The sequence below is a fragment of the Ambystoma mexicanum genome, chromosome 4p (assembly GCF_040938575.1).
Source record: "Ambystoma mexicanum isolate Mex_15411 chromosome 4p, UKY_AmexF1_1, whole genome shotgun sequence".
Classification (NCBI taxonomy): domain Eukaryota; kingdom Metazoa; phylum Chordata; class Amphibia; order Caudata; family Ambystomatidae; genus Ambystoma; species Ambystoma mexicanum.
Genome location: NC_090927.1, coordinates 112,785,475 through 112,799,901, shown reverse-complemented (window position 1 = coordinate 112,799,901; position 14,427 = coordinate 112,785,475). Strand labels below are relative to the sequence as shown.

The window sequence follows — 14,427 nt, the reverse complement described above, 5'->3', positions numbered from 1 at the left end:
CTAGAGGGTCCTCCTTCTGCCAGTAAAGACTGCAGCTCAGGATGGTCTTCAGATCCAGATCTCCAACATAGGGAAGGGCTTCATGTCAGTAGCTGTTTCACCACTTTCTGGTTTTTCCTCCCACTCAGTCTCAGTTGGGGGAGGGGTCACTGGGATGTCCTTGTCCTTTGAACAGGTGATATACCTTTTTTCTTCATGACATATCGGGTTACTCCTTTGTCTTTGGCCTGGAATTAGGGTGTTTTTCCTGTAGACTGGGTGTTATAGGCTCTTCTGTAATCTCCCATTGAGAGTCATCTAAAGTTGCCTCTCTGGCCAATCTAGTCTGCTCCTGCTTCCTTTTTACTGGGAGGCCTCGGGGTGCTTGATACAACTCAGTCTTTAAGTCATTCCCCAAAAGGACTCTCCCAGGCACCTCATTTTGTACAATGAAAGGTATTCTTATGGTCCTATTATTGCACTGGATGAGAGCTGACCGTATTGTAACCTTCTGGACTGGGCCTCCAGGAAGTTTAGTGGAACAACATCCTCAGGTTTGAAAAAACTCATCAACCACTGTAATGCTAGCCCATGTGTCTCTAATGGCAGGGGGTCTCCCGACCAATTACAAGTACACGGTCCTTGTAGTAATCTTTTGTTAACTGGAATGAAGTTGTACACATCCTATTCTGCTGTCCCCACAGATCCAAGGACACTAAAGAACTGTCCAAGACTCCAATGGGGTCTTCAGCCAATAGTTGAAAGTTACCACTTGCCATATGAGCTTCTCCCTCGGGATGAAGGCTAAGGAGGCAGTGTGGGCCCCTGAAAGTTTACCGTTGCATCTGGGATCCCCTTTCACATGGTTAGTTGAACCACAAGCATAACATTTACCAAATGTTCTTTGGAATGGGGGCTTCTGCTGACCTCCCTCTGGTAGTATAGCACCAGAGGTCTCACTAGACTGGCCACGTTTCCCATGGCACTTACCCCTTTTTCTGTTTGTGGCCCTCTTTTGTATCGTTGGAATTAGAATTGTCCTTTCCCTCATTCTTCTTGTGAGTGGCCCCAGAGTCCTTTTGAGTGGCCCTGTTGGTAACCCACAAGCGAGCATCCTTTGCTAACTTTTTGGGATCATCTCATTTGAATCGGCTAAGTGCTGTCTCCGCTCAGGAGAGCTGGATTAACAGATTCCAATAAAAAGATTTCTCATTCCTTTAAAGGTGTTCACTCTATAACCCTTAACCCAACCATCTAAGTTTTTCAAATATTCAGACACCCAGGTAACCTTTTTGAGGGTCCTAATCATCTTAAGGTACTGGGAAGGAGTTTTCCCATATCTGGCTATTTAGGCCAGTGTTGGGGAGAATTCTTAGAAATGTGCTAATTCCCTTCTACCTTAGAGACCCCCAGCTCTTTTGCTGGACTTTAGGACTTTAATTTTTAACCCGGAGAGAGTAATCCTTTTTCTCACTCATGTATTTTTCTGTGATTTAGGCCTGTGTTCACTTGCATTTCGTAACTTTCTAGACGCAGCACACACTATCTTACCATAGGGTGCTGGTGGGGTTACTTAGTATCCCCTTTGTCCAGTTTCTCATGTAACATTTGTTACCCTTTCTACAATTAATGGCTGGTGGCAGTGGTTTACTTTTTCCTACCATTGTGTTTTTACCGCAGGCTGCCATTGCAGCTGCAGTAAAGCACCCATGGGTGCCCATTTTCTCAAAATGGCCCGGTCTTTTTTTCCCCATTTCTTGTTGGAAAGGTCCTTCTTGAGATTTACTCTGCGCGCCAAACCAGGTTTGGTTCCTTTGTTAGTTTGATCTTAGGTGGGGGTCACTACTGAAGCCTGCCTCTGGCTACCGCCTTTTGGGCAGGGCAGGAAGCGAGGGAGGTTCCCGAAACTCACTGTGCTTAATCTCCTACGTGACAGGAATGCACCCAAAAGGTGATTGGCTGTCTGTCTTGGGGGACAGCCACCCTGCTGTGACAGACATCTAGGCTGCAAATGAATGGAAGAAACCTGCATAAAAGTCAAGGCTTTTTTTCTTGGAAAGCATAGTCCACCACTGGACGAAGGAATCCGAAGAGGAACTTTGAAGAGACGCTTACTGCAAATCCTGGACCGTTGGTTGCTTTGCTGATTCGCTGTTTCGACTAGAGAAGCTCTGCAAGGATGACTTCTCCCCTTGGGTTGGTGGGACCAATCAACCCCAAAGTGAACGCGTTTGGTCATCCTCTCGGAGCTGGCTGTACTTCCACTGCTGCTGGAAACGAAGTGCCAGGGAGAGGAACACCAAACCGAGTGGATCGCTTTTAGTCTGAAGTGGTATCCAAGAACCAGTGTTGCTATTTGCTGTAGATGCAAGGAGCTGAAATTGCGAAGTGCCGCTGAATTGCAGTTTGCCCATTGCTCCCGTTGACCTTCCCATTGCAGTGCAGGAGTCCCCGGACGTCCTCCCTCTTGTTCCCACAACTAAGGCCCATGAACACCAGTATCTGCAGAGCTGTACAGGAACAGAAGCCAGCTGGAACCATTTCTTCTAACCAAAGGTACTCTAAACCTAAGAGGACTTACCTCTTGTGGTGTAGCCCTACCTGCTCTCAGTTGAGGCTCGTCTTGGTTGCCATTGTAGAGTTGCTTGCAGCTTTGCCCCTCACAAGCCTCCTAGCCTGTGGCCATTCAAGTGAATCCTATTTCTACAAACGTTTCTAAAACATTGTGCAGGACTTTTACTAACCTGCAAAGAACATCTTCTGCCCCCCTAGACTTTGGTCAACTAACATTGGCTGTCCTGGCTCCCTGAGAGACTCTTCTTACCTCTGACTCTGTGCCTTTACCTTTCCCCCAGTAAAGGGTAAACCTTACTTGGCATTGGAAGGTTTAAAAAGTACTTACCCGTTTATGAATTATTTTTTTACCTTTGTTTTATTCCCCAATCTAACCTTTGCACCAAGCTCAGTAGTGCTCTAAATGTACCAGTGATAAATCAATGTCCACAGTGCCCTAGCTATTTAAGTCACCAGCGTCCGTGTGCCATCCCCAATGGGTATCATCTGATTTGGAGAAACAGTGTGTTTTGAAGTGTATTATAATTGTTACATGTGTTGCTCCCTTCTGAAGAAGGCTTATATAACTGACTGAAATTAATAATTAATCAAGAAACCTTCAGTGTGAGTGTTTAGATAACTGTCACTGTGAAAATGTTACAACCCTACTGCTCACATTGACCCCTCTTGAGATGAGCCTGGCTGCTCAGCCACACTACCAACCTGTGTAGTACAGACTTATACCAAAGGTTAGGTTCCTATTGCCAGAAGGCCAAGGTTGCTGTAGTGCACCCAAATCTTACCTAACAGCATGAATCGGCGAGACCTGCATAAAAGCCAAGGTTTCTTGAACCAAAGACTGAGTCTACCACTGGGCGAAACATCTGACTAAGGAATCCTCCTGGACCGTTGAACTGCCCGGTGAAGCCGTGCTCCTGCGCTGAAACTGCTGTTCCGAATCAGCTAGAGAAGCTCCAGAGGAGAAGATTTCTTCCCTTGGGTTAGTGGGACCAACTAACCTCAAGACAAACTTTGCTGGAGTACCTACCCCAACTGGCTTTACTTCTTTGCTGCTGGAACCGAGTGCCAGGGGTGGCGAAATCCATAGTCTAGTGTATTGTCCTTAAGCCAGGCCGAAGCTCCAAGAAGATACTGAGGACCCTCCCAAAGCAGGACGACCCAAGCTCGAGTCGCCTCACCAGACTGCTGTATTCAAGGAGTGAAGAAAGTCCAAGTGTCCAAGATCCACAGTGGTGCTATTTGCCGGTTGCTGAAACCACGAAGTGCCTCTGAAAAGAGCCCGTAGCTGCCGCTGAACTTTAAACTGCAGTGCGGGAGTCCTCCAGACATCCTCCCTCTTTTTCCCCCCACGACTGAGGCCCAGGAACACAGGATCTGCATCCCTGCAACAGAACAGAAGCCAGCTGGATCCTCTTCTTCGAACCAAAGGCACTGTTCTGACTAAGGGGTACTTATCTCTTGGTCTGTAGCTTGCTTGCCTCAGTTGAGATTTCAGTAGCTGCCTTTCTAGAGTTATTCTAACTCTAACTTTTCACAACTGTAACAGCTTGCGGCCCAACAGTGATTTCCTGCAACAAACTCTCTAACTTTGCAAGACTTTTGTGCTATATAAGAAGTACCCCAGCTCCATAGACATTACTCAAATTGACTTTGACTTTGGCTGTCCTGGCTCCCTGCAGACTCATTGACTTTGATTCTAACTGTCCCTCATAGGTGTTGCATTGGTTTAACTAAATCTTGCTGGGAAAGATTCCATCTAGAGTTCATTGGGAGATTGAAAAGTGCGCACGTGCTCTGAGAACCTGTTAACCTTTTTCCTTCCCTAACCTTTTCCTTTTCCACATCCTCAGAATTCCACTGTGTAAAGTGATATATAAATGCCCATACTGTCCTAGTAATTTAAGTCACCCCAGGGTGTAGGTAGTGTGTATGAAGCATCTCTAAAAGTATCTATTTGCTTATCTTGATTCTGAGAAAGTGTTATGATTCTGAGAAAGTGTTATGAAGTGTGTTTTTTGCATATTGCCCTTTATAAAGAATGCTCATTTAAAACTGACCGTCAAATACATATTTTACTACATAACCTGAGTGTTATTTGGCTACTTGTATGTGTGGATTTCAATGCTACAGCTCACATTTCCCCTCTTGAGTTGCGTCTGGCTGCTCAGTCAATCTACCAAGGTGTGTAGTACAGACCTATACCAATAGGTGGAATACCTAATACCAAGAGGACAAGGCTGGTGTAGTCTCCCACAGGGTTACTGCATACAATCTTGCCTAACACTGCCAAAGACAAAACTTACACTGAGGTTGTTACCGCCTAGAATGGCAGGAGAAGACCTCAAACTACAAGCACACAAGAAATAGCGAAAAAAGGAGCCCAGCATTCTAGCAGAATAGTGGGCCTTCTGTGCATTACAAAGGCTGGATTAACACCCTGCAAGTCATAAAGGTAAAACCACTGCCACCAGCCATTCAAGTAAACTTGCATTTGTAATAAAATGTTACCAGGTAAGTCAGAAAGGGGATACATTGTATCCCCTAGCACTCCACATAAGGTGGGGTGGGCTGGCTCACTTAAACAAAATTTAAAGGGGATGAAAATCCCTCTTTACTACTTGGGAACAGTAGTTCACCCAAATAAATGAGAGGAATTAACAGGGGAGCCCAAAGGGGCAACCCAGCCTAATACCAAATGTTATAGGAAACTATATAACTCCAACCAAACACTATGGAGAGACGAAATAAAGTCACCCATACAAATAGTAAAAGACTAGGTGAGAGGGGAAAATGATTCCCACTCACCTAGGGACAAGGAGAAATATTCCCCAAGTCCATGCAAAAGGTTTTGGGGTTGACACAGGTCAGGAAGATGCATCACAAATATGAAAATCTGACCTTGAACTGTTAATCAGAACTGCTGACCAGTGGCCTCAATATAAATGAGCTGAGCAAGGGGCAGTTGAGGAAAATGGCCTTACCTCCAAAGTAAGGTCAGGCCATTGTGCGAGGCATGGCAAAATAGCTGGGAGATGACAATGGAAGAAAAGTTGCAAAAAAAGAAATCTTTCCTATCCGACATCATGGTCGAACTTCTGCAGGCAACCACACCAGAGGCTCAGTGACACGTGCTTTTCCATTATGTGGGTAATGCAAGCAATTTTATCTTGAAGACAAAGCCCATAACTGCCCAAATGAATATTGGAGAGACACTCCAAACAACCACTGCGTTCTACAGTAGAAAAAGGCAAAATAATCCAACATTCCTCATTTCAGTTCTTGTATTTTTCCATCAGCAATTTCATCCAAGAATTGAGGCACACGTTTGTATGACAATATTTTTTGTAAACTGGCAAAGACCTTTTTAAAAAAACATATTTTTGTATTTATTCTAAAGATACAAAATCGTGTCCTGATTAGACAGCAACTTTGCTATAGGTGTCTGTTAACCAATAGTAAGTTAACTTCATAGGGTGTAGGGTGTGCGGAAAGAAAAATTGTACTCCAATTTAATTCTTATTTCAGCAACTTTTTAATTGCTGATCCTTTTTCCTGTCTCTGTTCCCCATTTCCTCACTACAGGACGATCAGCTGAAGGTTATAGAGTGCAACGTGAGGGTCTCCCGTTCATTCCCGTTTGTCTCAAAGACCCTTGGAGTGGATATGGTGGCTCTAGCCACACAGGTCATTATGGGGGAAGAAGTGGAGCCTGTCGGGCTGATGACTGGAACAGGCATCGTGGGAGTCAAGGTAGGTTGGTGAGGGTCAGGACACGTACAACAAGTCTCTTAATATTAGCGAGCCTTAACAAAGCCGCCTTTTTTGTTGTGTTCTTTATGCGCTCATGCAATAAGTTTTCTTGATTGATGGCCTAGCGCAAGATTGAAAGTCCAGAGCATCCCTGGAGCTTTTAACAGCGGCTTAAGGAGAAGCCCAGAAGTTAAACAATTCTATAAAGCCCATGAAGATCCTGAGTTGTCTATACAAGATACCCTTATCCCATATGCAACAATCTTCTCTGTAAATTTAGGACTCAGAATGCTGTTTAAGCCACCGTTTACTTGGATTTTCAATTAGTTGAATATCAGATACTGACATTTTAAACAAAACGGTCTTAAAAGGCAAGTTTCTTGATGTTGTGTCTTTGCTATTTTTCTTAAGAGCTCTGTGAACTAGTTTAGATTATCAAACACTATTTATTTCATGTATTTGCATTTATAAAGCACACAGCAGCACTCGGACATCGTGGCGCTGTTACAAGAATACTTAAAACATGTTACATTGCAAGAATACGTTCTTCTTTACAATACAGGAATACTTTCTTCATTACAATACAGGAATACTTAACTGTCATTCCAGGTGCCCCAGTTTTCCTTCTCCAGGTTGGCTGGAGCTGATGTGGTGCTGGGTGTTGAGATGACTAGCACTGGTGAAGTGGCCTGCTTTGGGGAAAACCGTTATGAGGCCTATCTTAAGGCCATGTTGAGCACCGGCTTCAAGATTCCAAAAAAGAACATATTGCTGACGATCGGGAGCTACAAGGTTAGTGTTTAAAATGTCGATCTGTTAAGTCTTTCATAGCTCTCGTGGATGGGGTTCTTATAACATGGGTGCTAAAACATCAGGTTCTTGGGCACACTTATAATTGGAGATGGTTGGGTGGGCTACTATAGTAAAACTCTTCTATGCAAGAGTATTTCGTTGTATTGTGCTGTTAAAGAAAGCTTAAGAGCGTTGTGTTGGGCGTCATGAATTGTTAGGCTTTAGACATGGGGGGGTGAGGGGGGTGCTTCAGCCTTTTCATAATTTGACTGCACTGTTTTCAGGAAGATCGTGGGGATGATACAGGGCGGTCCACTCTGTTGGGCTCCAAGATGTTGGGCAGAAGGACTGTCTGTTGGGAAGGAGTAGCTAATGTTGTTCATCTTCTGCCATTGAGTGCTGTTATACGTTCTGCCTTAGAACAAGAGCGAGCTGCTTACCACCGTACGGACTCTGGAGAGCCTTGGGTACAACCTGTATGCCAGTTTGGGAACTGCTGATTTCTACACAGAACATGGAATAAAGGTAACTGTGCAAAGGGGTGTGTTCGAGGTTACTGGACAGCAAAGGGTTCTGCAGTCATTTTCTCTGTCTGCTCCATAGTCAGAGCTATAGGGAAGTGTGCGCAGTGGAGCAGAGATGTAAAGGAGGATGAACGTTAAGTATTTTCTCGTGATGGTGGGAAGATGTTATAAATTGCTTCTGCCCCCATGAGAGATTTTGGGGGATTCAATTTGAACTAGACCCCATTGGGGAGTTGAAATGGGTTGTCTTCAGCAGCTGACATACTGCACTTAGTCAATTTCTCCTTCCATTCTTCAGGTGAAAGCGGTGGATTGGCCCTTCGAGGAGTATGACGGTGACTGCCCATTGAAGGAAAAGCAGCGTAGCATCATGGACTGTCTTGCCGAGAACCACTTCGACATGGTCATCAACCTTTCCATGCGCAATGCTGGGGGGCGCCGTCTCTCATCCTTTGTCACCAAGGGCTACCGTACACGGCGGCTGGCTGTGGACTACTCTGTGCCCCTGATCATAGATATTAAGTGCACCAAACTGTTTGTAGAAGTAAGTAGTTGGGCTGGGCCAGTGACTATCTGAGGTAACTGCTAGAAGATGCACCAGCCAGCACAGGTTAATGAGAATTCAAAGTACGAATGGGTGTAATGAAACTCTGATATTTGGGTTATGGCATATGAGCTTTATGCTGCAAGAGCTGGTGGAGCGGCATTACATGGCCACTGGTATATCTTAGTGCATTGTGGTTTCTATTTTCTCTGTTATCACTGTTTAGATGGTAGCAGTGTCTTCAACATGATCATGTACAAGACCTACATAAATTGGTCACTTTTGTCAGAAAGTGGTAACAATGGAAGGGTGTACCTAACATACAACGGGAGCTGGCTCTGAGAGTGCCCCCAGGATGGGTGTTGGGAACCAGTTGTGTATACAAAGCAGTGTTGAATGTATATTGTCAGAGGACACTTGGGTACACATAATGGCAGAGACTGCATAGTGACCTGTGAGGATAGATTTAAGAAATACGGCACTGATGCTGTAAAATGTTATGGTAAGTGGGACGTCATAGGTTTGAAGCATTGTGGTCATGCAACCAGGTTAATCAGGCAGGAGGGATATCCTGGAACCAGAGTGTTGAAACAGAATGCCTATTTTAGGACATTCTAGGCCCACTGTCTCAGGCCCCTCCACTTTCTGCTTTTTGCTTTTTTTTTTCTTTTTCTCTGCCCTCTATGTAGCCAGATGTCCTTCTGAAGTCCCCCTGCCATTGCAACCCTTTTTCCATCACTTACAGTATATATGGTCCTAGGTGGCACATAAGGCTCACAATGCCTCGAGCACCCAGTTTTTGCCCAAAGTTGTTTGCTCACCCTTTTTAGGAAGGATTTTCTCTTTTGCGCCTTTCCCTCCATTGATTTTTATTTTATGGTACCCTGTGTTGGGGAGAATTCTCAGAAATGTGCCAATTCCCTCCACCTCGGAGACCCCCAGCAACTTTGCTAGATTTTGAGGACTTGATATTTTTAACCGGGAGAGAGTGAGACCCTTTTTCACACTGCATGTGTTTTATTGTAAATTTTACCTCTGTTTCTTTTGGTTGTGGAGTCTGACAAACTCCATTGGCATCATCTTTTACATTGTCACACAGCACCTTCAGTGCAGTGCCACAGGGAAGTCTTCCAGATTACCCAAAGGTTTAACTACCTTCTCTGGGATAAACTACTGTTTCCCAGAGCAGTTACCATTGTAACTTGCTAGACACAGCACACACTATCTTACAATAGAGTGCTTGAGGGATTACTTAGTATCCCCTTTGTCTAGCTTCTCATGTAACAATTTTGGCTGGAGGCAGTGGTTTAATTTGAACTACCATGGTGTGCTTTTACCGCAGGCTGTGTTCACAGCCGCTGTAAAGCAACCGCGGGAGCCATCGTTGCCAAAATGGCACCCAGTCTTTTTCTTTCGCCGTTTCTTTGTGGAAAGGTCCTTCTAGAGATTTTCTGTGTGCCAAACCAGGTTTGGTCTCTTCATTTCGCTTTTGGCAGGGTTTCCAAGTTAAACCCGCCTCAAGCTCCAGAGTGTCTGGGGCAGGCAGGAAGTGAGGGAGGTGCCCGAAACTCCCTGTGCTTAGTCTCCTAGGACCATTATACCTTAACAGCTAGATAACTATTCTCCAACTGCACCTTTGTTCCTATGTTTTCAATTGTTTGGTAAGGCCTCATTTTCTCCCTCCTTGTTCCTTCTGCTTTAGGACCCTTGAAACTGTGTTTTGCTTGGAATACTGAACGACAGGTGCCTGTACCTGTGTATGCGAATACTGTGTAGTGAATACCTGTACACATCGTTAGCTGGATCACCAGGAGGAAAGAGGTTGAGGGAGGAAGTCTGATTTTCTTCCTATCCTTCCATCTTTATTCTCCCACGGTTTCAACACCCCTTAGCTATCCACGTGAAATGAGTAAATCGTTCTATTGGCACCAAAAGCCTTCTGAAATATCAGGTGTATGGCTTTAATTCTTGGAAGAAAAACCTCTAAATCCATTATCGTACCCTCGCTCCTGTTTGAACTATAAAACCCCTGAATGTTTGACGTGCATGTTTGAGCGACCATGATGAAGCTTGTGGAAAGAGGTTACCTTCCAATTCTGAATTTTGTCATTTTTTAGGCGCTGCGACAGATTGGTGCAGCCCCACCAGTGAAGACTCATGTGGACTGCATGACATCACATAAGCTCATCCGCTTGCCAGGTATGGTAGGCGCTTCGATCCGATATGATACTGCATTGTGCAAGATATCGTGGGTGGTCTTGACGCGTTGCTCATATGTAATGCTTCTTGTTCTGCATGCAATTCACAAAGTCCTCTGATATGAAATTGAAGCGTGTCGATATACTTTTGCCTTGCATGTTTTCTGTATCTAAAGCTCATGACCGTAAGTGTGCACACTGTGAGTGACCCTTTTTCTTCGGGTGTCAATGGACCGTATAACTACAGATTCAAAGACCACTTGGCTAAGAGCTAACCTCAACACACACAACTGATGCCCGGGAATATACAAGACCGGCACCAGTAGAAAGAACTTTGATTCCAGCCCTGTCGGGACACATTGCATTTAACAAAGTCTGTGGCACAATTGAAATGCTGATATACCAGTGCACAAAGAAACTACTCCGGACTGACATTTAACCGTACCACATTGACGCTGCTTCCTACTAGCTCCTTTCTGACGAGGGCAGATAATATACACTGCATCAAGATACTACCCCACATTGCCTGGACACAGGACCACAAACCACTAGCTGCATTTATCAATCTAAATAGAGATCCTTTCAGAAACGGCTGCCTCACAAAATATTTAATGCAGATTGTTTGAGTCACTAGACTATGGCCTTGATCTCCCACGTGGGATTGCAGGCCCAGGGGCATCTTTCAAAAAAGGGATTTGGGAAAGAGGATCTTCTGGAACCCAGTGACCTCCATTCAGTGGAGAGGTGCAATAGATAAAGGAGAGTTTAGTTGAGGGGGGAGGAGAGCGAGGAGTCAGTACAAGGTCAGCCACTTTGAGATCTGTTTTGCCGGGCTTTCAGAAGGTGACTGGTCTGGTTGCCCAAAGTGCTTGTCGGCCCATATTGATTGTGAAGCTTTAGTGTGCAGGAGCCAGGAGTACGTCCCCATCTCAATGCCTGCCTATCCTTCCTCAGGTTTGATTGATGTCCATGTCCACCTGCGTGAACCTGGTGCCATCCACAAAGAAGACTTTTCTTCAGGCACAGCAGCAGCATTAGCAGGGGGTATCACGATGGTGTGTGCTATGCCCAACACCTCCCCGTCCGTCATAGACTCTGCATCCTTCGCGCTGGCACAAAGGGTAAGGATGTCAGACCAACATGTTGATACATTTTTCCTTGCCAGAGGCCAGTGCTTGTACCTGAATGTATAATTATCAACAGACCCCTTAATGGGGCAGCATTGCCTTTTATTTCTGGTTCAATATCTCCTGTATTTTTGCAAATATGAGGTGCAGGAATGCTTATACTTTTTGCCAGGGGTCTGAAACTTGTGGCTCTCTAGATGCTTTAGACTAACTATCCTGGCTTGGGGTTGATGGGAGTTGTAGTCCCAAACAGCTGGAGAGCCAAAGATTGAGTTTGATCAACATTTCACCAAGTACTGTTGTTGCCAGAGACCTTAAAATGGATTACCTGCCCCACAGTGTGTACTGTCCTTGTTTGCGTCTGATTGAAATTGCATTCACCTCTATTTACCCCCTATTAGTTGGCTGAAGCAGGTGCTCGCTGTGACTTTGCTCTTTTTGTCGGAGCGTCCTCTGATAATGCAAACATTCTGAATCCAGTCGCAGGCTCTGCTGCTGGTCTCAAGATGTACTTGAACGACACCTTTTCAGATCTCAAAATGGACAACGTGTCACTTTGGATGGAGGTGGGTAATGAAAAGCATTCTTCTTGCAGTTGATATGCTGTTATGTTTTTGACGGGGGACTGTCCCTAGACATTGTTCCCTTTTTTTTTTTGGTATTGGTTGGTATGGATGAGTGCAATGTGGAGAAAATCTCATGCAGAAGTGACTGGAATAAATCAGATGTCCATTTAGGTGGACAGCTGCACTTGCTTTTTTTTAATTTTGAGTTCCATCTACTATCCTCCCTCGGAGCTTCTAAAATGCAGTTAGCAGCTAGCCGTAAACTTGGCTAATCGGACCATAATTAAAATATTACATATGCCAGGCTGTTGGTCAGTGGATTTGTCCATTAGAAGTGGGTTTGTTCTGTCTGGCGCACAGAGTGGTGCATCCTTCCATACTTAAAGGTTTCCAGTAGTTGGTGTTCTGTTGATGTGGGCGGTGTGAACGTTTGGCGAATGTTGAATACCTTAATGGCTAATGGGCAGTAAGATGGGGGGCAGGGGAGGGTGAAGGTAGTTGGGCATTTGCAGATGCCTTTTAATACTTTAATAGTTAATTGAACCACTTATCTGGGGTCTGCTGTACTTTAATTGCCATACAATGGTGCCTAATGCCCTAGAGTCATCCAAGTGTAGGCAGGACATCCTAGAGGATCTGCACCATTACCCCAAGCAGACGCCAGAATGAAAGGCTGTGTGCAAATCAGAACATTATACCGAAAATCTGCCTGTTGGCCAGTACATCAGTCTGTGGTATTGAACACCTACCACCCCCTTGAAGCTTCTCCTTGGCGTGATCTGCTGCTAATTGCCTGCTCAGAGCTGTAACATGCTGATGTTAAGCTGGATTTCCAAAGTTAACCTTGGGGGTGGGTTTTGGGAGGCCAACCTATTATAGTGAACTGGAAAGACACTGAAGTCTAACCGAACCCAATCAATGGGTAGCAGAGCGGCACAACTGAGACTCAGGAGTGTGAGAGTGGTCTAGGGCTACAATGAGACGCACATAAAGCACTCCAATAATTCTAGCTAGAACAAGTACAAAAATAAACCATGATTTACTAGGCCTATAAAATGCACACTCTGCTATAAAACACCTAGGTAAGTATTGTCACACAACTTCTATACAATACATGTATATGTTCACTTTTGTAAGAAGATAGAAAAGCATTTGATTCAAAACCTCGGTGAAGCCTTTTGTGGTGGCGACAAGTGTTTGTCCATTGAAGACTCCTCTTTGGTGGATGAGATCTTGTCCGTTGAAGGCTTTGTTGTCTTCATCGATGTGGGGGAAAGATTTTTTTTTTGCTGTTTTCATCCCATAGAATTCTATAGGACACTCTTTCGGTTTGCTTTGTTTTGAACACTGTGCTGACTTATAATTTTTTTTTTGCATGTAAGTAAAGCTTTCTCCTTTACTTACCTTGCCCTTTTGCTCATTCTTATGAGGACACGGACTAGTCCCTAAGACTATCAGTACAGAGACGGTCTCACTTTGTTTTTTCTTTTATTGTTACAATTGCAACATAACCTTAAAGTGAATTGGGGCTAGGATGTTTGTATCCTTAAGACTATTTATATAATGGCTTTATGGTTACTTGTACATTGTCTCTAAGACAAGCTGGTGGCCAACTGTGGGAGGTGTAGCCAAACCAGTTAAAGGTAGCAAGGGAGTTGTCTTGGCTGAGTCTCAAGGGGTGGTGAGCTTGTGAAGGGTCCACAATGAGCACACGCAATGAAGCAGTCAAGGAACACACTTTGACAAACCGTTATAAAAATGCTGCTTTACTTGTGGGCAAATAAAACCGTGAAAAATGACTACCCACAGGTAATATCACTCAATACTAAATATTAGATACATATATACAGTTGCTAGAATAGGGCAAAATATGCCTCAAACCCAGGGACGTCATTTCACCAAAATACCAGGGGTAGCGTAAGTGACCTCACATTAGCCTTTACCTCTTGACATCACAGGAAGTGATGTCATTTGACCCCACCCCGAAGACATATTGCGGGAAGCGATGGAACACAACCTTTCATCCCTTGACAAAACCAGAAGTGGCATCACATAGCATTGTTAATAAGTACACTACGAAAAATATGGTTACGATATCACTATAATGTGGAAATATGGATCGCCATTTGTATCATTCAGATCAGTACGTATAGGCCCATATTACCAAATTACTGTGAATGCAAGCAGGCGTCCATGCCCAAATGATGTGTTATTATATAGCACTTGTGCTTAAGCGCTTTATATAGAAAAAATATACACCCAATATCACCCAACCTGTGCTGATACTCATTTATTGACCTCAGAAGGATGAAAGGCTGAGTTGAGGTGTTTAAGAACAGACTAAATCAGTGAATCACCCCCTGAAGTGTTCCT

The 14,427-nt window shown here is 44.4% G+C and overlaps 1 protein-coding gene across 5 annotated transcripts in view; it reads left to right on the top strand.

Annotated features, from left to right (window-relative positions):
- The window catches only part of CAD (carbamoyl-phosphate synthetase 2, aspartate transcarbamylase, and dihydroorotase), a 425,465-nt gene that overhangs the window by 243,595 nt on the left and 167,443 nt on the right, over positions 1 to 14,427 (top strand). For all 5 annotated transcript variants that reach the window (XM_069605502.1, XM_069605501.1, XM_069605500.1 and 2 more), the window contains exons 23-29: positions 6,136 to 6,303; positions 6,913 to 7,095; positions 7,516 to 7,620; positions 7,918 to 8,163; positions 10,281 to 10,362; positions 11,316 to 11,482; positions 11,890 to 12,054. In XM_069605502.1, coding sequence (XP_069461603.1) covers positions 6,136 to 6,303; positions 6,913 to 7,095; positions 7,516 to 7,620; positions 7,918 to 8,163; positions 10,281 to 10,362; positions 11,316 to 11,482; positions 11,890 to 12,054 — 1,116 coding nt within the window. The remainder of the gene's footprint in view (positions 1 to 6,135; positions 6,304 to 6,912; positions 7,096 to 7,515; positions 7,621 to 7,917; positions 8,164 to 10,280; positions 10,363 to 11,315; positions 11,483 to 11,889; positions 12,055 to 14,427) is intronic.